The 26,253-nt window shown below is 37.5% G+C and overlaps 1 protein-coding gene across 1 annotated transcript in view; it reads right to left on the bottom strand.

The window, feature by feature from the left end:
- DYNC1I2 (dynein cytoplasmic 1 intermediate chain 2) overlaps positions 1 to 21,632 on the bottom strand; it is a 28,810-nt gene extending 7,178 nt beyond the window's left edge. Inside the window, exons 1-9 of the mRNA XM_086465750.1 lie at positions 21,619 to 21,632; positions 19,729 to 19,844; positions 17,668 to 17,782; positions 14,284 to 14,374; positions 9,785 to 9,844; positions 8,448 to 8,563; positions 864 to 953; positions 461 to 623; positions 269 to 368 (exon numbers count right to left, since the gene is read on the bottom strand). Of these exons, the coding sequence (XP_086321876.1) occupies positions 269 to 368; positions 461 to 623; positions 864 to 953; positions 8,448 to 8,563; positions 9,785 to 9,844; positions 14,284 to 14,374; positions 17,668 to 17,782; positions 19,729 to 19,836 (843 nt within the window). The 5' untranslated portion in view covers positions 19,837 to 19,844; positions 21,619 to 21,632. The remainder of the gene's footprint in view (positions 1 to 268; positions 369 to 460; positions 624 to 863; positions 954 to 8,447; positions 8,564 to 9,784; positions 9,845 to 14,283; positions 14,375 to 17,667; positions 17,783 to 19,728; positions 19,845 to 21,618) is intronic.
- Between the last annotated feature and the right edge of the window lie 4,621 nt (positions 21,633 to 26,253).

Below are 26,253 nucleotides of genomic sequence, written 5' to 3'. Positions count from 1 at the left end.
TAAGCTTCTTCTAGTGAAGCTAACCGTTATCTCTACAAAGTAGTCCATAAACCAGAAACAAATACACCAGACTTTGTTCGTAATACAAACCTTTTGCTACTTTTCACAAAAGATTAACAGGTCTGGTTACTTTTTGCAAACTACTGAGCACGTAAGAACACATTTAGAAATACTGCCTGTATCAACCGTACTTAAAGAAGAGTCAAGCGCATAGAACTAGAAGAACTGTCAAAAGATAATTTCTTAATGTAAGTGTTGTTTTTTTTACCTGAGATGACCAGTCCAAACAACTGACAACACGATGCTTTGACCAACGTTCATCAAAAAACTGCCTATTTAAGGACAGTTTTGCTCCTGCTTGAATCTCTCTATAAAGGTAATTAGCAGATATTAATCTTAGATCACTTTCTCAATTACAAATAATGCACATTCACAGTAAAGTATTCAACATTCAAGTTACCCTTCTTTGTCTTCTAAGTCTCTTCCACTGTAGTCAAAGAAAATGTTGATTTGCTCAGAAAGGGCTCTTTCGACAATCCTTGTGGAGTGGTCAAAGAAACTTAAAAATTCCTCAGAATGCAAAATTTGTTGTTTTTCCTCTTCTGTAAGTTCATGAGGGGCAGCTGGAAAAGAATTATACTGCACACTTTCACCAGTTCTTTCCAAGAAAGAAAAACAGTATTTATCACAATGCTGAAAAATTTGTTTCCTAACATCCACAGATTTTAAAATAAATTTTATATTTTGCTAGCTGATTGTTAAAGTGTAAATCAAATCAGTTTCAACTTCATGGAAAGAAAAGTTAAAAATTTACTGATGCCTTTCTTTATAGCACACTCAGAACGTCTTGAGGTGAACTGTACCTTCTTCCTCCTCCTCTTTTTTTAATGTTTTTTCTTCCTCAGGTTCAACTAGTGGTTTTGGTGTAACCACATCATCTTCATCTTCCTCATCTAAGGAGAAACATTAGGGTGAGACTGTCAATGTTTTTAAAGAGGAACAGTAACATTCCATATGAATCTCAAATAAGCTGATGTAAAATGGTATCATTTAGCTTAAAACGGTTATCTTTGTAAAATGCAGTCCGCAGGATAACATTAGCTCAAACCAAAAGATCATTGGAACGCTGTCTCCACCCGGATTTTAGTTGCACTGAATTATGTAGTTGTATAAACTGAAACAAGACACCTAAGAAATTGTAAAGAATCCAAAGTGGAAATCTCTTACAAGCATTTATGATTCCACACAAAACCATGTGGTGGATGCATGTTCTGTGTAACACGCTGACACATTAATGCTGCAGAATAAAGAGAAATCAAATGTCTAAAACAGTCTACAGAGCGGCTGCTTACTTGTGATCTGAAACCATCAGAGTCTAATGGGTCTTTACATGGCATGAAGATGGCTTACATTAGCTTTCAGGTTGCTATTCTGAGAGGCAAATTTTGCCGAAGATAATAGCAGGAAGATTACATTTTTTCTGTCATTCTAAACGCAAGTCTCATTATCTGTATCATGTTTGGCAATGAGAACTTTACAGCAAAATGTGTTTTCCCTAATTGCAATGAACAACATTAAATGTTAATGTTCAGGAATACTGACAAGGTGTATAGCACTTTCTGCATTTCTACATTTTATTCTTTGAATACTGTAAACCAGAAAATAACTTTAAATTACTTAGTGTTGTGGAATACACATTTCCTGGCTTTTCTTCCTCCACTTTCTAGAATAAGCTTCTGAAAAGACTATTTTTATTGGTTAAACAGCTATGTCATCTGTTTATAAGCGAATGGCAGCAGGAGTCTGCTCTGCTGCATGCCTCATCACAAGTAATGAGACAGTGTTCAACAGGGACTAGGCTTGTTTGTTGCGGCCATCTCCCTGACCCATGTTCAAAGTTATCTAACAACACCACCAAAAAAGTAAAATACAATAAAATAAAATTCACATGCACACACACAAAAAGAAAGGAGGTGGGAGCAGTGGGGAAGGAAAAAAAAAAAAAAAAAGGGCGGTCAAGGGATGGGAACCAGCTGCCAAGCCATGGTCCCAGCAGCCAGGCCAGCTGACTAGATAGCAACAACCAGATGGTACTGCTAGGATTGTCTCTCTGCTATGAGGTGGCAATGGGATGGCACAACATTTTTCTGCCTGACTGCTCCCAATCATGTCTTTCCCCAATGGCAAGCCCGTGCAATTACCAGCACTCCAGGAGGTCTACAGACAAGCCTTTACCCTGCAAACAAAATACAGCTTGTAGGCCATACCAGCTGCCAAACCACACACATAGTGATAGGTTTAAAGAGGTCTGAAAATCTTTCTAACTCCATAGTATAGGCAATAAAAATATAACTGTACCTGCAGGAAAGAAAGCTTTAAATGACACTGTATAATGCACACAATAATACAAACTCCAACTTAATCAAAATGATAATGACGTATGCCAATCCTACATTACTTGAAATTGAGCGATTTTTACGTTCTGACAAGTTTACAGAACTAGGATAAATGGCATGAATGATTTCAATATATGCTCATACTTTTGAACCAAATGGTGAAGGTTAAAATCTTTCCTTTCAAGGGCCTCAATCAGCCACAAAGGAAAACAGTAATCACTGTCTTTTCAGCCAGCCCAACCGCATTTGTCAGCCCTTTCTCCGTCAATGCAGCCAGAGCAATCAACCTGCCAAACATTCAGAATGGAAAAACAATCTGAAAATACAGGGTATAATGCACCTGCCAGTGAAAATGGCCATTTCAAGAAAAGCTAGTGATCTCAGTGACCCTGCTGAGGAGGCGGTGGTGCAAAGGGGAAAGAACGCGTAAAAGAATTCTTAGTGATCTCCACTCTCTTGCACATTGACACTTCCTTACAAAGCACGCCAATTACAGCTTTTGTGCTACTTAAAAAAAATGAAAGCTTTTTTGGGCAAAATAATCACGCAGAGAAACAGAAAGACACTGCTCCTTTTTAGATGGATCCACATGTACAGCGGACTAGTAATCTGGAAACTGTGTAACTTGTAGCAATTCTAAAGAATGGAATTCTTAATGTCGAATCACTATAGGTGTGAACACTGATTAATTAAAAAATGTAATACGAGTTAACACGCATGGTTTTGAGAACAACAAATACAGGACCACATATTCACATTATAGCCACTTGGATAAAAATCTCCCTTCTTGCTCGCCCTGCCAATCAATCTTGCAGATTTAAGTGATGCCTTCAAATTTAGAAATTTGGTTTTGGGTCACCCTGGATACATCATCCTAGCTTTGAAAGTCCCAAATTAGAAATTTCAGCCCAACCCTGCATTAGTCATACTACACTGATTCTAAGTACCATTTTCAGTGACAGGAGTCAAATTCTTGTCAAATGCAGATGGTCAACCCCTTAGTGCTAAGTGACCTTCTAATCTACATATTTTATTCAAAAGATCATATAGTTGATTGCTCCTGCCTTTTAATGTTTGAAACATAAATGGCATATATTATACAGAGCTCTAAATTCCTTCATAGTACTTTCACTGCATACAGCCAGCTGATATTACTGCATTTAAATGCAGGATACAGCGCTTATTTTAATATTCTCAAACTATCAGACTTGAAATTGAACATGTCATCTCACTGTGATTTATCTGTAACTACATAAATCTAAAACCTTCTCTCTAAAGAAGAGTCATGCAAACAGCAAACTTTCTCATTAAGGGATCTGGAGGAAAAAAAAAAAACTAGACAAAACAAAAACCCTCCACATATACAAGTTCTTGACCTCATTATCCTAAACTAGGATGCTTTCTCACAGAAGGTTATAGTCAAAAAAGGCAGCATGAAGCTGTTGGACAACAAAAGAGATATGAAATTTGTATTTTAATTAATTTTCCTTTCTTTCCTTTATCTTAAATTTATTTAAGAACAGGCCAGGTGCCGGTATTTGCAAAGAATTGGCATTAACAATAATACATTACCCACCAAACACTGAAAGATTCAACATACTATTTCTGAAAGAGTTCTACATCTTGTAAATCAAGAACCCATGATACAGTGGTGTACCACATTTATTTCAAGTCAGCTACATAAATTTGGAAACCTTAAAGGCACTGCCTAACTTCATCCTCCTTATTCATTATTGCCTGTACCCACTGGCATTTTACGCCATTTCAATTGTCAGTATACCAAATACAATTCCACATCTATAAAAAAGGCTGCTAAGACTTAGAAAAGTCATAGGGCTACAAAGACAGGAAATGGGACTCTGTCACATCAACATACTGATGAATATTCATTTTAATATGCTAAGGGATTAACTCCATGTTATTTCTGACAGGCAAATAGAGGATCTAAGGTTACAAACTGAGCAGTAAAGATTGCATAAAAATAACAGCTACTTTAATAGCAACAAATTTCTTGTCAATGAATGCTAAAAACAGGTTTAATGAACCACTGAATTTTTACTTTGAGTTAACATCAAAATTGTGATGTATTTTGGCAAGACAGAAAGCAAAGCAGTGGTGTAAATTAGGCTGCACCTAGCAATAACACTACAGAGTGAAGTTCCAGTTGTCTGAGTAATCTGTTGCTGCAGAGTAGGTTAATCAAAGTTAAATCATCTGTGAAATTGGTGGCTTTTGTTAAGGTGAATGTCTTCATATCAAGTTTTCCCATCTATATTTCACTGTACATTTAAGGCATGTACAGAATAATACATGAATATACAAGGGTCCATTATTTCTTTTTAAAATATTAAAATGTAAAAATGCAACATTCACTGTAACAGCATTCAAGAGGCCAATCCTATACACCAAATTGTTATTACTCTGCCTAAGTCAGAACTGAAAGGACAAAAATGCTTAATATTTTCATTCTGCATCTTGGGAGACTTTACCAGACAATAATTCCTCAAAGAGTGAAGCTAATGTAATAATACTGTCTGAAGTTAGCTGTGATTGCACATGCACAATACTGTACAGCAGCACTAAATAACCTCTATCCTGTTAGACCAGGAAAAGCCTTAACTGTGACAGCTGGGCAGAATCCTATTCCTCTATATGCCTATCTTTCTTTGGATTAACTGCTTCAAGGACTCATAACACATATTTATGGGGTGTACTGGTGACTAATTTCTTTCCATGTGAATTTGAACAATACGTTAGCAAATCACAACGGAAGAGATCAAACAGTATACAGTATAGCAAGAAGTACAGATAAGAAAAAAAAATTTAGCACCAATGATTACAGTACTCTGCGTGGTGGCCAACATGGAGTCTGCAGACCATTAAGACATATACCAGAGTTCACATGTGAATTGCATCTCTGTTGCCGAAACTGCTTCTGCTGCCTGCTAGAAAGAAATGACTGTGTGAAGGGAACACAATTCCAAATTTATTTTCAGAGAGCAGATCCAAAAATCCACCAAAAATGGACAATGAGGGAAGCAGGCAGCAGTGGTATATACAGCATCATGGGAAGTGAGAAGTAGATTTAGACAGCAGAAAAGGTGACAGCAGAACAAGGATGCTGGGGAATGGAGCAGCCTAAGCTAAGTTCATGTTATGATGGTGACAAAAATTATTAAAGTGTAGTAACAATACAGAGACCTAGACGTGTAGGCTTATTAGTTACAAAATAAGGGAGAACAGCACTGAGTATGGCACAACACTTCTCAAGCCAAAATAAATTTATCTGGTCCCCAAACAAAAAAGATGACTACCACTACTGTATCGCAGAATGACAAAACCCCCAAAAACCAAACCAGGAACAGGATTTCTCAACTACTGAATGCAGTCTTTTCTATCAACTTCTGAGATAAGTGACCTTTGTGTTTTAAACCCAGAACTATTCAGATGAAAGGTACTTGTAATTTAAATTTAACCATTTGCTACACTGAATCCAAAACAGCCATCTCCCAAGGCCAACTTTAGGTTGAGAACATGAAATCTCCCCTATCTAACTGTCATTTTGTTTGTGTTGACACAAATATTTCCATAACAATTAGGAACCGTTTTAGTTTAGTTCCTCTCTGTCCCACCAGACAGATTAGTTGTAGCTTGAATGTTTCCCAATTCAGGTTACAATATAACTACATAACCACTGTGGCACACAGAAGTAGAATTGTTTTTTCTGTTGTTTGTTTTTTTTCTCCCTCTCTCAAAAATCAGTGTTAGCACAATTCAACCTACGGGACAAGTGGACCTAAACCTGCAGAATGACTACACAGCATATCTAACAAACATGCTTCTATTCTTCCTTTGTTCAAAAGCACAGCTCCAACAGCATTTTAAAATCTCAAGACATGATAATTAAGAATGGTCAAGCCCACTGTTTTATAAGAAAGTGAACACTGGAGCTAACCTAGCTGAGACGCAACTTGTTGCTGTACAAGGGAGCTACTGAAGACTATTTGTAAGTGTAAATTCAGTTTCAAGCTCAACTTTCAAGTGTACTTTGTAAGATTATCTTTAGTTTACAGTATACTCACTAAAATAAATAAAACCCCCTCAGATTGTGAGAAAAAACAAGAATCAATGAGATACAGTCTATCTAATTTTCATTTATCTAATCACACTCTGAAAATTCAGCATATTGCTTTTGTCAGCTTTTTTAAAGACTTCAAAATTTGCTTCCCATAACCAGAATCTCACCTAGTGATTCTCTTCTTTGGAGGAAGTATGAATTTTTTTTTTTAAACCCATGTCCTCTTTCAGATGTTACCGTAAATTGTGAACATACAGCTTAATTATGAACATATTTAGGCAATCTTAAGACAGACCTTAAAAAGATCCTTGACAGTGAAATGATGAAAAAGCATCTGTAAGTGACTTTTGTGAAGTACACGTAACAAAATAGTGATGATGGCCTTCAAAAAAACGGTATTATTTTTAAGGTGGAACAGATCAGGAGACAGCATGTGTACTGAGAGCGCTTTCTGGTAAATGCAGAAATACAGAAGACCCATCCGTAGCTCCACTACAGGAACCCTCAACTACAGCCTATCTACTGAGTGTGAAACCAAGATCATGCAGTCCCAGGCAATTTCCACTGACAGGAGGCAGAAGAAGTAAAACTCTTCAAGCACACAAACTGTGAACTAAGTCTTCAGATCCCATGAACCTGACAGAGGGGAGGAAAAAAACCTGAGGAATTAGAGAAAGGAAAAGGTGAGGGTGTGTGAGAAGTGAAAGCAGGAAAACCCAAAACGCTTATCTGTGCAGGGATACAGATAAAATGAAGTCTGGAAAAGAAACACAGTTAGAGAAAAAGCATATCCTCTGTTATTCTGGTTCACTGAATAATGAAGTTTGAAAGATCTGGTTTGTGTTCTGAAGATACACCAATCCCTTATACTGGATACCCAGAGACAAGAAGGGAAGAAACTTCTCAACACATTATTGCAATTTACTTCCTTTCTTTTCCCTCCCCTTTCCCCCTAACTAAAACTCATTTGCATCTAGTTAAACTTGCCAAAGTGACTTCAAGACACACTCCAGACATGAGCAGCATATTGATGTAGATTGGATCAACAACAATTCTGCATCATTTATGTTACACGTTACATCACCCATATTACGCTTTCAGGTAAATGATACAGTTCCTGGAAACACCAGCATAAGATTTCAGTTGAGTATTCTCTTCATGTTTTAAAGAGTGCTTTTACCTCCCTGCATAAATACCCAAAAGTTCATATACTAAACAGCAGGAAAATTAAAAATTATGAATATAGAATTAGGTCCTAAAATTGCTAGCAAATACACACACTCAAAGTCAGTCATATTAAACAACCAAGAGAACTACATACAAACTAGGTCAAGGTTATTATTTTCATTTGCAGATAATTGTTTCAACATTGAAAAGCAAATTTATTAGCCAATTACGCCTTCTTTGGAAAAATGTCTTTTCTGAAAAGGAAACAAGTCATGACTGAAAGAAAGCATATGTTCAATTGCTGAGAACAGAAACTGCATGGGTTAATAAGGAAATTAGTTCCTTCTTTTACAACTCAATATATAAGCTCCAGGTATAAAAATTCAAATTCTTAGGAAGTTAAGGGGTTTAATCGTGAGGTTTGTTGTAAGGATACACACAGCCTTCAAGTAAGTTGTGTGTGGATTCTTAAGTGTCATATAAATGCAAGATATATCCCACTTTTACTTATCAGTTGTCAGCTAATTAAGCAAACGTATCCAATATGAACACTTACTAGGAGTGAGAAAATACCATGTATTAGTAATAAGAGTAATGTTAAACAAGATGCAGAATGACAGTAACACTCTTAAGCAAGACCTCTATGAATTTAATAATAGAATTTATACCAATTATCTCACAGATCAACCTTCATTCTACCTTATTAAGTTTCAGATCACAAGTGCTGGTTCTCATTCAGTCAGTCATCATCATTATAATAAAAGGAAAGAAAAATAACTTAGGTAGTAACAACTTAAACCATTCACCTTCCTTTGGCTGAGTCATAACAGGTGTTTGAGTCTCCTTTGTATATGTAACAATTTCTCGAGGAGGAAAGTCAACTTGTGTAATTTTGGCCATTCCAAGTTTAACAGGTCCACGTCTAAATAAAATCAATAGAGAAATCAGAAATTTTCTGAATTACTTCACATTTTCCTAGAGTAATACCCAAGTCATCGTGTCATAGCACTGCTTAGTCAAACTTAAATCCAGTGGAAACTTAACTCTGAGGAAGTCACATGATTATGAATAATATTTTATTATTTAAAAATCAACAGCTATTTATACATCTGTGACAAAAAGAAAGATGTGCAAATATATATATGGATTATGGGATGTAACTTTAAAGTTTTGCTCTTTGTGGTTGACTAGGGTACTGCCACTGAAAATAGGGATGTATCACACATGTAGAACAGATCTGCTTACATGAGTCATGTTTGTATAGCAATGGTTCTAGGATTTTAAAGCTTAAAAACCGGTTTAGTGATTCTGAAGGAAAAGGTTTTTCCTAGTCTTTTTACCTTTGCTGCCCCTTCTTGTCTACCCCTAAGATACTATTTAGAATGCAGAACTGCAACTCTAATCTGAAACTCACACACTGACAAAGACTTATCCATAATACATTACTCCAGAATACGATATTGAAAATCTCTAAGCTTTCTGACTTTAGCTTATGGAAGATCCTATAAATGCAGATACAGCTAGTATCAAACTACAATGCGTAATGTACTTCCAAGAACCAGACAACATTAATTCAAGTCTTTTTAACTTCCCATAAAAGCTAATTTCAGTATGTATTGTAGTAATATTGCAACGATCCAACAATTTACCTATATCAAATTTAGTTTCTTATCATCCACCTCTCTCCTAAGACAAAGGCAAAAGAAAAAGAGTAACCCCTTTTGAAAGGTTTTAGTGGACAGAATCATAAGGCTTATAGCATGATATGGGTTTTATCATGAGTGCTTATAATAAGCTACAGCTTTTATAAATGTATTTAAAAGAAAACATGGGAGTCACTCTGTTTTTAAATACAGTAATTCTAAGCTTTTTATTTCAAAGAAATTACTTTTTAAAGTTTACATTTTGCCAAAGAAAGACTCAAATAAAAACATGAATAAATAAGTTTTGCTATTAGAAATAAGCCTCTTATGTCTATTAAATAATACAAAAATTTCCCATTGTAAAGTCTAGGGACAGTGAATTCCTGTTACTTACAGAACAGTCACTTAACAACAACTTGAAGTCTAAAAGAAAAAATAGGCTCTTATACTTATTATCCATAAGTACATGAAAGAGGGAATATAAGAAATCTATGCAATACCCCAGATCGGAATCAGAGTGGAGCTGAAGAACTGATGGATCAGTATCCCAATGCAGCGTCCTGATACCCCAGGTTGAACAATCATGCAGCATTAGCAAAAAAGGCCAGAGATTAGTGAAGCAAATACACACTATGAAATGCTAGAGTTACAGTAGGCTTATAGTTACTTCATTGTTCATAAGAAACAAAGCAATGTAACATCAGTTAAGGGAAATTCAGTATACGTTCAGTGCAATAACACATGCAGTAAATACAAAAGTTAAAAAGCAAACACAGAATTCAGAGCTATTAGAAAAAGAATTAAAATTATTTTAAAGATTGAAAGTTAAAGATCTGCAAACAAATGTAGCCTTTATGAGAGGCAAACAAAAAAATTTTAAATACTGACAAGAACCACTAAAAACTTCAAATTCCTTTTAAAATCTGTTCAGATTTGTTCATGTCATATGAAGACAGATTTGTTAACGTAATGCAATCTTGCCCAGAGCAGTAAATATGTGGAGGAAACTGTCATATTGGTAAAGGAAATGAGTCAACACATAAGCCTTTTGGTAGAGGGGCAAAAATGCATTTCCACTGGGACGGAGAACTGCTAGAGTTTCCAAGATGTGACATTGCAGTAATTACAGGTTAAGCACTGCCTTGGGCTTGTAAGTGTCATCCGACTTAGAGCCAACTCCACTTAAGATATTTACATCTCTTAGAAATAGTGGGCTTTATATTAATAACACATTACAAAGTCATGTGGAATAATGAACAGAATAGATCCATTTCAAGTCACTTCTGTATCAGAAGAAGTATGAAGGGGGAATAAATCTTCCCTCTCCCTTCGTTATTAGCTTTCATCCCTTCTCCACAAATTTTCATTTAGTCTACTGCCTGCTATCAGGCTTAGGCAGAATTTTAAAACAAGCCTGTAAGAGAGATTAACAGATGAATTAAACGTGTTTTCTCTGAACTTCTTAGATGCTACTATATTTTTTAAAAATAATGTTTTATAACTAACAAAATAAAGAATGTGTAATATTTTACTATGATAAATCAATAAAAGGTAGTTTTCCATTTCCATCCAATGCATGGTAATGTTCTTATAAACCAGCTGCACAATTCCTAAAGGTAAAGTTGATCCTAAAAATGTACAGGTAATGCCATAAAAACTCATAAATGTGTGTGTCATGCACTACCTTGTTCTTATAGAAAGTATGTGTTAGAAAAACAATTACTTATAGTTTAATTAAGAATTACAAATCCACTGTCTTCATATTTAACAAATTCTACATTACTGCTGTTGCATCCACAGCAATAGCTTAATACCTAAATCATTAAAACCTTTCCATATCTTTTGTGCATCAGAAAACACACCATTTTTCCACGAAGTTAATTACTTTGAGTATACTTATTCTTTAGGTCTCTGCTATTTTTCTTGAACAAATAGATTTAAGCTAGGAGTTTAATTTGGTGCCTGAGACTTCAAACTGGATACTGCTCATATGTTGTTCAATCATGCCTTTAAAAAAATAAAGCAAAATCAAACCACCACCACCTCAGCCTTCATGTTGCTTCTGCAAAGGACAACTTATCTACAGATTCAAATACTGCATTACCACAATACTTGTCAAACATTTCTCAACTTTTTCAATCCCACTTGAGAGCATATTGGGGAAAGGGCTACAAACATAAAAGGCTTCAACCTTTGTGCCTGCTTAAGACCTAGCCCTTACTGAGGTTGCTTTCCTGCTTTCAAAGCATTCTTTTAACTCTCAAGAGTTGCTTCAGCTGTATCATGGATAGTCTGCCTTTTAAAATAGTTCAAGTCAACAAGTCGTACAGGATACATGTCCTTCTGAGAGATGTTCCTTTAAAATAAAGGTCACATTCTGAGATAAAATTAATCTATTATATGTGTACCAAAATGATGTAAAACACTGTTCCTTTTGTTTTCCAGATGTTTTTTATGCCTTAAGTTAAATGAATTTATCTACAAGCTACAGTGAACAGAAGTTTCTATTCTTCCACATATGCCCGAATGTCTCTGTAACCAGGCACATTCCTAATGCTTCCTATATCTCTAAAAAGTATTTTCTGCCTTTAAACTAATTCTACAAAGCATCCACCTAACCTAAAAGTAAACCAACTGTATTAATTTCCAGTCTTGAATTTACACTCTTAACTGAGGAAAAGAGAGAGAGTATCAAACTGGGAACCAAAACTCTTTACTGATGAAAATAAAGCAAGACACATGGAAGTAACAGCAGGAACACAGTCTGAACACTGCTCTACTAATTACTAAATAAGTGAAGTTACTGGCAAGATTCACCACCATAGCGGAGAAAAGACTAAACTAATAAAGGAGATCATCTTTGTAAAGTATAGTTGCAGCATGACCAGAGAACAAATGGCCACAGAGAAAAAAAAAAAAAAAAAAAAAAAAAGAACCGAAATAGCACACTAATACGAAAGGGTTTGTTTTAAGATTATCAAGCACAGTGGAACAACTTGGGCTTTCTAACTCATCTCATATTGATACGAAAGTCAGCTGTGAAATGCCATGTGTAACACTAAAGGGTATCATACAGTCCAACTTTCCCCATTGACTTTCAGGGTCGAGTGTACATGTGCATTAGGAATGCAGTACAAACTTATACCAATATACTACAACATAGACATCTGTTTACTGGGGGAGGGGAAGAATGTTATCTGGTGGTTGGAGAACAAGCACGGGGACACTAACAGTGACTCTATATAGCCTTCAATTTAACTACACATTCACCCCTCCATGCCTTCAAGACCACAATCTTTTTATGCTTCCACGTCTGGGAAATTGTCAAGAGACAGATTTAAAGTTTGCAAATGCATGAAACTATAGGGGCTTAAGAGATGAGTTTTCTCAAGACTTCATTACGAAATGCAAGCATACAACATTATGTTCCTTTGTCTGAGGAATATACAGAGAGCACAGTACACCTATAAGGTGGAAATAAATTCAGTATACAACATGGCGTTCAATTACAGATACGTGGCCTATACATACTGTTTCATGCTGAATCTAAATTATGTATAAATAGAAATAAAATTTTTTTTAAGTCATCATCAAATAATTTTTGTTTTTTTCTTCTAAACAGTGAATTAAAGTATAAAATGACATTTTAATATTCAATAATAACAGATTTCAAATAATGTAAAATTTGCTTCTTAGTTAAGGAACAATTATCTTTTTTCTTTATTAACATGACGGGTGAACTTCAATTGCATAGTGAATAAGCCATGCACAAGATCACACCTGAGCACTGTTACAAAAAAAGAAAAAAAGAGAGTTTGGGTTTGGGTTCATACCTGCTGCCTGATGTATTCTGTTTTAACTTAATGGTTGCTACTTAGAAATAGGCATCTTGTAACCTTTGTTCATGTCATTAAAATCTTGGAATATTTTCAGATTAAGACTGTATACAGTTACGCATGCATAATCCACACACATCCAAAATGTTACTGCAGTCTTTTTTAAAAGATGTTTCAAAAAGGTGTAAGTATTCACTCTTTCTCCAAAACCACTACTCATATAAGCACAAAAGTAACTGATGATAACTGCTCTAGTTACTGTGCTTTAACTAATCTTTATCCACAATGCATACTCAGTAAATTTTAAGCACACAAATTTAATTTGCTGAGAAAAATATAATTACCAAAAATAATTAGGCAAATACTGCTCTTATTCACAGACTGTGCATGGGAAACATTAGAAATATCCTTTGGAAGTATTTCCCACCTTATCACCGACATATTGCCACTTTGAATTCCTAGTTTAACAGAAATACTTATCTGACTCTTTAAAGCAGCATTTCTCAAACTGTCATGCATAAAAAAAATGGTCAAATACATGTGGCAAGTACTGGAACAGAAAAACCCAACCAACTGCGGCTGTACTAACATGGTGCTATGTTTTGGCCAAATGACGCAGATTATGAGTGATATAGTTATGTTACAGGGTAGGCTGCAAAGTGAAATAACAAGAAATACTGTTCTGAGTAAGGAAAAAAAAATTAAGATCAGAAGCAAAGCAAAGTTTATAGACAATATCTTTCATTAGACCAACTACAAGAGAAGGAAAAAGGAAATCCTATCATCAGCCTATCATCCATACACACTCTCCTTTAGAAAAACCTGGAAAAAGTCCAGAAGTTGGACTTTTCCAGTCTTCTATTGTCTCAAGAGAGTCATGCTTACAAGAACATTACCACAAGACATTCAAACTCATTTTACTTTAAACTTGCAAGTTTAAACAACTCCATGTTAATGCTGGCAATTTCAAATTAGGAAGTGTAGTTGCATTTCAAATTTTAAAGTAAAGTACTTCTGTAAAAACAGTCACTTCACAGATTCAATAACACTGTAACCTCATATTATTATATTATAATCAAGTAATTAAACTTGATTTCTTCTAAAGCTTAATTGTTCAGTATACAAGTATTAAGCAAAGGAATATGACAAGGAAAGTGACATACCTAGATCCAACAGCGCCATCACCAGAGTCCTGGCTTCCAGCCTCACTTGGCGTACTCACAGATTTGGAAGACGGAGAGGTAGGAGGAGGGACTAAATAGTGAAACAGACAGGTATCCGCTGTTACTACTCGCAGAGGTTGCACAGCTTAGGATGTTTTCAAATTAATTTAACATGAAGTATTAAAAAAAAAGTGATGGCAAACAAAAAAATACATGGATGAAAATGAACAGCAGAAAGAGAGGGGAAAAGACAATGTTAACAATTCATGCTGGACTTTCATGCAACTGTTTGGCATTTATGCATCTGGAGCATACAAAAAGAATGGGGGGAAAGACATTTAAGAGAAAATGAATTGAAAATATATTTTTAAACTAAACTTCTGACAAATGATGGCATCAATTTTCAAAGGGTAGTTTCCATTAAATCATGTTGCTTAAACATAATGGGAAGGTAGTTCTTAACACAGCTTTGACATCAGTTTTTCTTAAAAATAAGACATTGAATGTATTTAACTGGTAATTTTCTTTCAAAACATATAATCACTGAAGCGTGGACCAAAAAAAGTGGCTTTGTCTGGCATACTGCCATTTTTGTTCTAGTTTGAATCAAATCAACATAAATCCTGTGTATTAAAACAAAGTTTTAGTGTTGGGTTTGGAGGGATTTTCCTGCTTTCTTATTACTTGACAAAGAGTCTAGTACTGTTATATCAAAACTTTTAAGAAAAAGTCAGCTCATTTTCAGCTTGTAGATGAAGACTGCAATTACTGTTTAAAAAGCAACATGGTTTTTGGAACTGAGACGTAATAGTGAATGACACCATGCAATCCGATACAAACAAAGCTATTCTGACATTTCTTTCAACTTTTCTTTTTAGAAATAGTGAAACTCATTATTTAATGAAACTTAGTTTTATGCTTAAGAATCAGGGTGTGTCTTGAAGGCCCTTATATGCTTAATTTTTCAACAATATGGAAAACATTCATGGAACACACAAACTCCTTGGCAACACTTAAAAAGAACCTTTAACCAACTGAATACAAGTTATGTACAAAAATTGGAATCCATTCTGTCAGTGGTCAGGCAAGGGAGAATTCTGAATTTAGATCTGCAATATTTCTAGAGAATTTCCTGAAATCACAAGTATATTGTGAATTCTGAAGAATGCTTCAATTTATTTAAAATTCATTCCTCCTACAGGAGAGACTTTTATAGAGGTCTAGAGTTTTACTTGATAAATTCATATAAACATACACTTACACTTTATACATACATCTATATAAATATGGATGTATATGCATATATATATATTCTTCAACTCATTGCCATCTACCGAATGATTTATACTAAAAGAAATGCCTATAGGCCTTTATATTCCAAAATTATTTTTATGCGTTTTGAGAAACTACGAGATTTTAATGTCACCCTTTCTTAATTGAAGGGGTGACATTAGAAACGTATCTTGTTACCATTTTCAGAAGTCAGCCAGCTCTTATCTAGCAGTATGCACGGCCAAAAGACTTCAGTAGCTTAGTTTTGATGCTACAGTGCCCTCTTGCGGGGCACATTGTTTTCAAGACAGTCTTCCCACTAGCGAGGTGAAGCCTTAAAGACCGACAGTCTTTACTAAAAGACCAACAGAGGACGAAACTATAATACCTTCTTGAAAGTTATCTTGGTTCACTAACTTATGGCTTCTTATATATCGAGTATGGTAGGCACCAAAAGCATATGTACATTCCTAAGCTCCCATCTCCCATGAGAGCTGCCTCTCTCTGGCAGTTAACAGGACAGGAATTGCCTCTGAAATTTTTAATACAATTTTCTATGAAGGACTCTAATCTCAAGCTATCCACCTACACTGACAATGCGAACTCAAGCTATGTGCACACCAAGCTGGTCAGCTATGAGTTCGCTTCAGTTCAGGCGCAGGATCGCTGTACTCTCATACTTTGCAAGTACCCAATCAGCAGCAGGAGCCTGTGCCTTAGGCATGCTACTGAGAAGAAGAGAGCAGGGCATGTTAGCTTGATTCATGATCCAGACTGGATATGGGTATCTTCAAAGGGAACAGAATTAATTCCCTGCAAATCTGTGGGCATTAGAGGATACGGTTATGCAGATGCTCAATGGAGTTAAATACAACATTCGCAGAGGTATGTCCTGGTCTTACACACCAGCAGCTCAAAGAGCTTTTCACAAACAGATACTCTAAGTTTATGCAATGACTTGCTTTAAGGACTGACTATCCTGTGGTTTTCAGAATCTCTCTCAGATTTTAAAACAAACCAACAACCACCACCACATGCATTTCAGCAAGAGTCTCATCAGCTGCTTTGGCAAAACTTCACACAAGAAAGTGTTCAACTATTAGTCTGCCAAACAAAATCTCTAATAGGTAAGAAAAGAATACTTAAAACGCTATATGCTAGTGCTAACATAGCCCAAATGCAGTCTCTAAATTGTCAGAACAGTTCAAACTACTAAAACCGACTGCTGTAGCTGTTGGAATGGGAGCAGCTATAATGGTGTTTATTCCACATTTGCTTTTGAACACTTAAGGACTATGCAAAAGCAATTATGAAGCTGTGGTCAAACACACACCATATCCATAACAAATTATTATTTTCTTTTATTTGCAAACCCAGTTGAAATAGATGCTCACCATTTAGCCAAACTGAAAAATAAGTTTTAAACCCCTGAGATCACAGAGCTAGAGATAAAAAAAAGTGGAGCTGAATTATCACCCTCTTCACTTTCACCTTCCAGAGAGATGTGGCTATGTAAAGCCAAAAAGCAACAACCGATATGCTAACCCATCCAAGAGTGGCATAGATACAAATCATCATCCCTTGATAGTTAAATCTTACACTTAGCCTTGCTATTACTCAACCAAAGTCAATCAGGTATTTGAGATAAGGAAAATCAGGGTGTAAAAGATACAGAAAGGAAGCAAGCCAACTCTGCACAAAAATATCAGAATTAAAAACTGTCATTATGAAAATGAAAAAGGAAAAAAAAAGACAAAAGAATAATGTGCAGGGAGAACAGGAAAAAAAACATGGAGAAGAACAACAAATATATGATATTTACATATCTTTTACATAATAGTAGTAGTAATGTGTACTGAAGCACATCACTTGACATTTATAACTGAGATCATGCAGGACAAAATAGTACAAAACCCAGACATGTATACCGTGAAAAACAGTGGCCAGAGAATTTTCATGCTAATTATATAAACACCACAATCCTAACAGAAAACAAACTAATCCCCACCACCACCACAACAATAACCCCAAAACCCAAAGCTACACACCCCCAAAAAAAAATGAAACAAAAAACCCTCAACATTTATCTCAAACTAATATTAACATTCCTACCAACAGGAGACTCAGGTGTCAACCCCATGCTCTGAAGTAATGCTTCAGCTTCTCTTCTCTTCTTTTCAAGATCAGATTCTTCTTGTACAGGAAGAACTTCTTTCTTCTGATCAGTCTAAAAATAATTCAATAATTAAGTTAAAGCATTTAACAGGTATTAAAACATGTTCATTTATTTTTTGAGACCTCAGATTCTTTTATGCTGCTGAAACCTATCATATAGGTTAGATATTTGTGTCTAGTAATTCTGATGGTCCTTTCTGTAGATAAAGTAGACAGGCATTACAAAATTTTGTAGCTTTGGTACTGTCTTTAAAAGACATATAACATGGAAAAAGTATCTTCTCATTTGTCAAAATGACTGACACTTCGTAAGATCAAGAATACCCTTTTTTACACTAATGCTAAGCACGGAAACACTAAGACTGAAAAAAAAGTATTATGTGTCTGCATATAGAAGTATTCTAAAGAGACAGACACACTGTTTTGATTTTGAAATGAGAATAGCTGTGTCAAAGAAAACACTATAGGGTTAGAATGACAGTAAAAGACACCCCCTCTTTAGTCAAAAAAAAGTATGAGGACACTTGACTAGATAGAGCACATGCTGAAGTGTGTAGCAATTGAGAAAAATGTGTGTAAGATGTAAAAGTGATGATTGTCTATGGGCGCAATTTAAGCTATTTTTAAAACAAAATCATCAACAAGCTGTTCAGTAAGAAAGCTTTCTTTCTGACCTCAGGTTTCACCAAAAAAAAAATAGAAAGTCTTAAAGAACTTTGCTGTAACTTCAAGTTTACAGGGCATTTAAGTAGTTTTCTTTATGTTGTATTATTACCTGCTAGATTTCACTTAAAAAAAAAAAACCAAACCAACAAACCAACAATTACATCACCATCTCCATAACTTAGAAATAATACAAGCTCTACTGGGAGAGATGCTGAACACTCCATATCTTTTCACACTCACTTAACTGCTCATTCAGTTACAGAAATATAATTCATAGCTTAAGGTGTTCAGAACTTGGTCATGGGCAAGTGAATATATTCGTGAATACAAACTGACGATACAAATAAAGTCTTTGATTAAAGTACCAAAATCTAGACCAAGCTATTCTATCCCTGTGCCATGACTAAAGACTTAATTGCTCCTCACATGACTGCACATTATGTTTCTAATCTACTGCACAATTCCTTCAAAAAGAGCAATTCCCAAATTTTAGAGCAAGTTCTCAACTGATAAGCTATTGCATCACATGTGGAATCTCAGATACAAGCAATACATTGTTACAAGATCATCAGAACAAAATTTGAGATATTTCCCTCTCTTTGTCTGAATCACATAGCTGGCAGCTGCTCAGTCTTCAGTCACATGCTAATTTTGAACACCTATGAGATCATAACAAAAGACACAGAGAAGTCTTGAAAGAGTACCTCAAAACACCAAAACATTCTAGCAAGTTTCATTTATGAGGTATAATCCACATTCAGGAGAAACAGTAATAAATTGCTGATTGTCACATACTTCAGCAGAGAGAAATCCAGAAGACTAACAAACCAAGTCTAACACAAAAGTAGCATACACATCCCGAATGCTCCTCTGATTTTAAAATTCAGGCTAAAGACAACTCAAAGAGCAGAATAATGTAGCATACAATAATAATACTGTCAGCCAGACGATTCATATGGACATCCTCGGAACGGCACTTCAGAAATGAGTTCTCTAAATAACACCATCACCACTCATTATGCAGAGCTTTTGTGCAATACTTCACAGTGGTTTGATTAATGATGTCCCATGCACACAAGTAGTTTTAGAAATAAAAACTTTATGCAAGTGTAGGATTAAAAAAAAAAAAAAAACTAACTTACCATGTGGATAATTCTAAAGCAAACAGTAGGTGTTTGCTCTTATCAGAAAAGGAAAGTGCTACATTTGCATCAGCATTAAATAGACTCTCCCCGAGTACCATGTAGCAAACAACTAAGTGAACCTACCCTTAAATATTGGGCCAGTTACATATGCAAACAGTCGAATTTCAAAGAGAAAATAATTTCTTACTTCTTTTTTCTTTCTTTCTTCCTCCTTTCTTTTCTTTTCCTCTCTGATTTGAGCTAATCGTTGCTTCTTGCGCTCCAACTCCGCCTTCAGTTCACTTTTGTCAGACATGGCTGAAACTGATCAACAGAAATCATACTGCTGTTTGGTTTGTGGGTTTGTTTTTTTTTTTAAGACAGCAACTTTCCTTTAAATAAGCTATCATTAAAGGAACTACATTAGCTTACCAAAACCAGAACTGTGAAAAGTCATAAAATAATTAGAAAATCACATTCCTATTTCCACATTTCTTCCACTTAACACAGTCTCAGTACTAAAAGGATCGATCTAAAACAAAGGGAAAGAACTATGACATGATGGCAGCATCCATTCCTAAAGTAGTTCTGATGCTGTTTGAAGGAACTGCTTTGAAAAAAACTTTAGGCACCAAAGATGGGGCAACCTGATCTTGCCATAGGATTCTGTACAGCTACAGAGCCAACTATGAGGCTGAAAACAGCAAGGAGAGTACCAACACAATATCCATCTTTTACTTTTCACTTCAACAGCTTAAATATTTGCATGCTATAACTTAGCAGTATGTAAGCTATATATCCTTCTCCGTATAGCTGTAGGATTCAAAATACAGATTAAAAGATTTAGTAGCATTACTATAAATTGCAAGGCAAAGTGAATACAAGCTTGATGGTCAAAAAACCCCTGTAAAATATATGCATTACCAATTTTTTCCCCAAGGCTTTTTGTACACTGCTAAGAAATTGGTGGGTCTTTAAAGAAAAAAAAAAAATCTAAAAGGAATTTTGCTACATAAACTAACTCAAATACAGACAAGGGCAACAATAAACAAAAGGTGAAAAACCCCACACTTCAAAACTTAACAAACATTTAGAAGACAGGCATGAAAACCTGTGTGAATAGGCTGTGTGAATAAAAGATTAATTTTATTGTTTTTAAGCAAATCCAAGTCAGTAAAGAAAGTGCAGAAGTGGTTCTACATCAGATGAGGAATCTATAAATGCTTTTACACTAAACTTGGTAACAACGATACCAGATTAAGCATTAGTAATACAACTATTCACTAATTCAAAATTAAGAATACTAGCAAGTGTTTGCATAGCACATCTAAGCACAGAAAAGGATGCAAAATGATGCAAGCCTCGTAAATGTACGTATTCCTCCATGTTGTCTGCAAACGTTTCAGTGCTAATAACTAAACTAAAAAAAAAAAAAAATAAAAATCTACGGTCGGCGCTTTCAAATGGCATTCCCGTGGCGCTTTAGAACAGCACTAGAAAGGCGCGCTGTCACCACACCATGGATTCTCGCCCCCACCCGTCTTTCCAAGGCCGACCCGGCCAAGCGAAGCGGCACAACCCGGGCCACCCCCGAGGCGAGGAGCGCCGCCCCGCCCCGCCCTGGACGACAGCGGTACGAAGCAGGCGCCGCCAGCAGCAGGCTCCCCACCTAGATTCCACGCGGAGCCCCACCGGGGAGGGAGCCTGGCAGCGCACTCCCACCCCGACGGGACCCTACCACACAGAGAAGGCAGCACTACCAACCCCCCGGAACCCGCCCGTACCCTCTCCCACTTATTGAGAGCCGAGCCCCGGCGCGGGCCGGCCGCCGGCCCCACCCCGCTGCCGCGCCCCTCACTCGACAGGGCGAGGCCGAAAGAAGGAGGGTTCCCACCGGGAGGGGCAGCAGCGCCAGACGCGGCCTGGCCACCGCAGGACCCCCGCGCACCTGGCAGGGGGACCTCCTTCTGCTCCAACCGTCCCTCGGCCCAGCCACCCGCCCCGCTTCCGCCGCTCCACAAAGGCGCCGGCAGCTGGCAGACAGCAGCCTACGGCGGCCGCCGGGGATCACACCAGCCCCGAAAGCGTTGTGACTTACAGGAACTGCGGGAGGACACGGAGGCTTGTACAAGGCCGCGGTGCGCTCAGACACCAACGCCCCACTCGTTCGCACCGTCAGGCGGAGCGATCCGAAAAGAATTCACACGGGGACAGGGGACGTCCGAGGGCCTAACCCCGAGCCCCTCCCGCGGGGCCCGGCGAAGCAGCTTTGGGAACAACGAGGCCCGACATGCAGCGCGACCCGCTGGGCGGGCCTCGTACTCGCGCCCTACAGCGTGCGTGTAGCGCTGCCGCGCGTTGCATGGCGGGAGCGGTAGTCTTTGGGGGGGGAAACACATGGGCGGCGGCCGCGGAGTCCGCGAAGTGAGCGCCGCCGCATGCGCGCATGCGCGCTCCGCTTTGGGTGGCTGGGGGGGGTGGCGGTGGCGGTGGCGGCGGTGGCGGCATCGGCAGCACGAGGGCGGTAGTCGCGGTGGCGTCTGGCGGTGCCGCCTCACGGCGGGCGTCGGCGGGGGAGCGGACTCGGGCGGGGCGCCTGTGCGGGCCTTCTCGTTCTCTTCCGGTTCGGCTTCCCGGGCAGAGAGGATCCACGCCGGCGGCAGCCGGCAGTGAAACGAGTGGGCCCGGTGCGGGCACTGGTTGAACCGTGTGATTTTAACAGTAGGCAGACAGGCTACGGTGGCCGCCATCACTTCGGTGACCTGAGGGTAAAACGTGTAAAAGCCTGACGTGCTGTGAGAGACAGGCGAGAGCCGAAGTCACCCACGCTCAGTCGGCTTTGCATGGGCGTCAGCCCGCGGAGCCGGCTGCGGCTGCCCGGGCGCTGTGCGGCAGCAGCCTGCCTCGGTGTGTGCCGCGGGGGGCAGAGCTGTGCCGAGCCCAAGCCGCGGCAGTGAGCGACCCTGCGGGCCTGAAGTTACACCGTTCGTTTTGGTACAAGTACCAACCGGTAGTAAGGGGCTTTGTTGCTCCCTAGTTGTCCTAAGTTAATAAGTATATTGCCACTTGTATCCTGTGGAAACATACATCAAGTTTTTCTGCTGTTTTTTGCTAACTGCTGAGCTAGTGCTTCTAACTACTATCCCAATGAAGTGCCTGATTCCTCAGACTGCTGGTCTTCCAAAACTGCTTACAAAGCAGAATTAACCTGAACAACTTGTATAGTTCGAATGGAGCATGTGTTCATAACACACTATGAAATGAAGTGTTTAGAAGCAATAACTGTCAGCTCCAGAGGGGGTTAAATTTTCTGCTAATACAAATTGGAATAATGTATTTAAAATCACTGGATCTACAAATTTATGTTTGGTGAGTATATCTTCTGAATTCCTGTTGACAAGCATTGGAAAAAATTTGCGTTTGCAGTCAAGCTCTGTCAGGCTGCAATCCTGTTACATATCACAAACTGAACAGGTTGGTTGGTACTTTGCTGGGCTAGCTCCCAGGAGAACTTCGATTGCTGCAGGAATCAGTGTTGATTATTTACTCCTCTGTAGTCTTCCACCTGAGTCAGGGTTCATACTATATCTTAAGAAAAATTAGAAAAACTATCTGTTGTCTAAATAGCTTCTGATCATTGAATAACCCCTGTGCATTTCATAAGAGTATGGGTGTTACCATTCAGAAAAACTATAAGTGAAACTGTCAAAGAAAATTGTATGATGTGCAAGAGAAGGGGTTGCATTTTTCTTCGAGATGGAAATACGAAGACGATAGTAATGAACTTCCACAAACAGCTGTTGTCTTTGAATTTATTTGACAGAATTTTCTAGTATCACTTAAAATAATGCCTGCAGTTGAAAACAGGAATATGTTTTATTTCTGTATCTTACATATGCTTCTTATTTGGTCATAAAATATAAGCTTTGTATTTGAAGATTTCCAGTAATATTTTTCAAGTTTATATTTAAAATTATGACTGTAGGAGTCAGATATTTCATGTTTGTAATGAATTTAGCCCATTTTTGATAATTGACTTTCAACAGTGAAGTGTATTTCTTGGTCCTGAACCTACATATGTCTGCTGAAGGTCATGTTATTATTTTTTACATTAATCCTTCATTTTAGAACACAGAAACTACAATAGCTAATTCTTGCATCCCCATTTTTCTTTGTAAATGATAGTTTTCAAATAGCTCTGTCTCGGTCAGTTTAGCAGTGACACAAACTCTGACAGAATGCTAACTATACAAACACGTTTGTGATTTTTTTTAGCAGTCATTTATCTCACAAGTAATAGCAGTTTAAATTTAATTAATCTGATACATTTTTCATCAGGTGGAAGGCTGATGAGGTATATGATGGGAGGACAGGTTTGAGAAAGCATACTGCTTGTAGATATTTACGAGTGTTTTCTTCTAGCCTCTGCTTCCTGGTGACAGTATGTTTCGGTACAGTGAACCTCAATTTTATAATGATCTCTAAGAATGTGGAGAATTCATACTGTGAATCTTTGTATCTAGGGCTGGGAAAACAGCTTGTAGGGGATTTTATGCACCCATCCTATGCATTGGGTCTAGGATGAACACAGCTTGGTTAAGATGGGAACACCAGCTTTGATGGTGATTGTGCCCACAAAACAGAATTAGTATATTACTGAGAAGTTGGTTCGAGACATGTAAAGGAATGATAAAGATAAGTCAGATCTTTACTGCAGATGGCACAAATTCAGACTAAATACAAGAAGATATCATTGGATTCAGAAGAGCCTCTAGTCTTTTGGGAGAACATTAGACTTCCATGCTGCCTTAGTCAGAAGAAGGGTAGATAGCAAAGGCAAGTGGGCCCTCACCTTGCTTAGTCACCTCGTTGTGCTGCTGAAGAACAAGTGATTTGCTCTGGAGCATGAGCCCAAGATCTATGCTGGAGCGGGTAGTTGCTTCCTCAAGTAACTGCCACTGCTTCACTGTCCTCTCTATCAGTGTGAGAGACTGGGAACAGGCAGCTGGCCCACCTTTCTCTGTTAAGGCTCCATTTTAATTTTCTTTTTCTCTCATATTTCAGGAAAATTAAAAGTCCATCTTACAGACTTACTGAATTGAAATAACCAGGAAGATCTTATCCCATAATATAAAGATACAACTTTTCCAGTATCATTTAATAGTCTGTGCTTTTTCTTTAGAAAATTTGCTGCATTGATAATATAGGTTTCTCTCTTTCTCTCTGTCCTTCTCCACACTTTCCTTTTCCTGCTAGATGGACATTTTTTTTTCCCTGTTATGTCAAAATAAGTTGATGGTGAATGATGGGTCCTTTCTGAGATGAGAACACTTTGGCAGTCTGGTAACCTTTGGCACAAAACACGTACACTAGCAAATGGTCCAGCACTTAAGTGTGATTCTCTCTCTCTCTCACTACTAAGCATTATATAAAATAGTTTACCAGTTCAAAAATTCCGAGGCAAGTTCCCCTTCCGTGGTGTAGTCTGTGTACAGTACTCTCATTTTTTTTCTATTATGTGGTTAAGAGAGGAGATAATGAAAGCTTCTTAAGGGATCCTGTAATGCACCAAAGCCTGCGCTAGCTCTAATGGTTGTAAGAGAGAGTATGAAAACTGCCAAGAGATCAGCCAGCAGAACTGTTTTCAGATACGTTGTATGCCAGGCTATATTCTATCCTGTTTGCGCACCTGTCTTCCATTAAAGTTTATGGAAGTTTTGTGTATTCATCAAAGGGAGAATACATTTGAGCATTTGTTAAGATGATAACTGAGTTCCTTTTGTATGTATTATGTTAGTGTTGCTAGCCAAAAAGATAATAGGATAAATGAGAGAGCAGGTGCTCACTTTTTTCAGAGGCTTTTTTTAACTTTTCAGTAGGAATTCAGTTGTTTTTCTGTATGTGAGCAAAAGGGGTATCTTATGTAATCTTAAAGTGTATTTTAGACTAGAATTAATATGAACAAAGGCACACTGAAATACTAAGTTTTACTAAAAACTAATGCACTTTTCATCCAGTGACATCAAATTATGTCATTCTAGAAATGTTAAATAATTACCCATATCAAGTACTTCATTATTTGCAAATGAAATGAGAGTTAAAAAGACTAAGTGATGAGACCACAGGGATTAGAATTTAGGATTCATGGATTTGGTCTTCTATTCTTACCACAAAGTAATATTTATTCTTCTGTAAGAGTTAACTTGCCATGTTTTCACGTTCTTTTGAGAATTAGGTGAGTCACTGACTCACACCATCAGTTGGTTCTGTTCAGTAAAGACTGATGCTGTGGAGTCATTTTGCTGCTAACAGCAATGTAAGTAAAGATAGAATTTGTTCCTTTTTTGAGTCTTTAATACAAAACTTGCTAATGTGTTGGAAGAAGGTCTGAAAAATTATATGAAGTTAAGCTATAGAGCAAACATATAAACATTAATTTTTAATATTTTTTTTTCTCAGAATATCTCCTACATTTTATCTTAAATAAATCTTTACTTTTGACCTAACTTGCCAGGCAGTAGATAGTTGGACATGTATTTGTCACTAGCAGAACCCAAGCTTCTAGGCCCAATTTGTAAAACACCTGAGGTGAGAAAGGAGGTGGCATAGTAAATCTGTAACAATTACTGCAACCATCTGGTTTATAGTAAGCACCCTGCTGGGACGTATCACAAGTGGCAGAGCAAATGTGGTGAGAAGGGACAAGATAGCAGGAATGTGTTCCATGTCCCAA

This window comes from Leptosomus discolor, chromosome 5, assembly GCF_034619465.1.
Source record: "Leptosomus discolor isolate bLepDis1 chromosome 5, bLepDis1.hap2, whole genome shotgun sequence".
Classification (NCBI taxonomy): Eukaryota; Metazoa; Chordata; class Aves; order Leptosomiformes; family Leptosomidae; genus Leptosomus; species Leptosomus discolor.
This window is presented reverse-complemented; position numbering and strand designations above follow the sequence as displayed.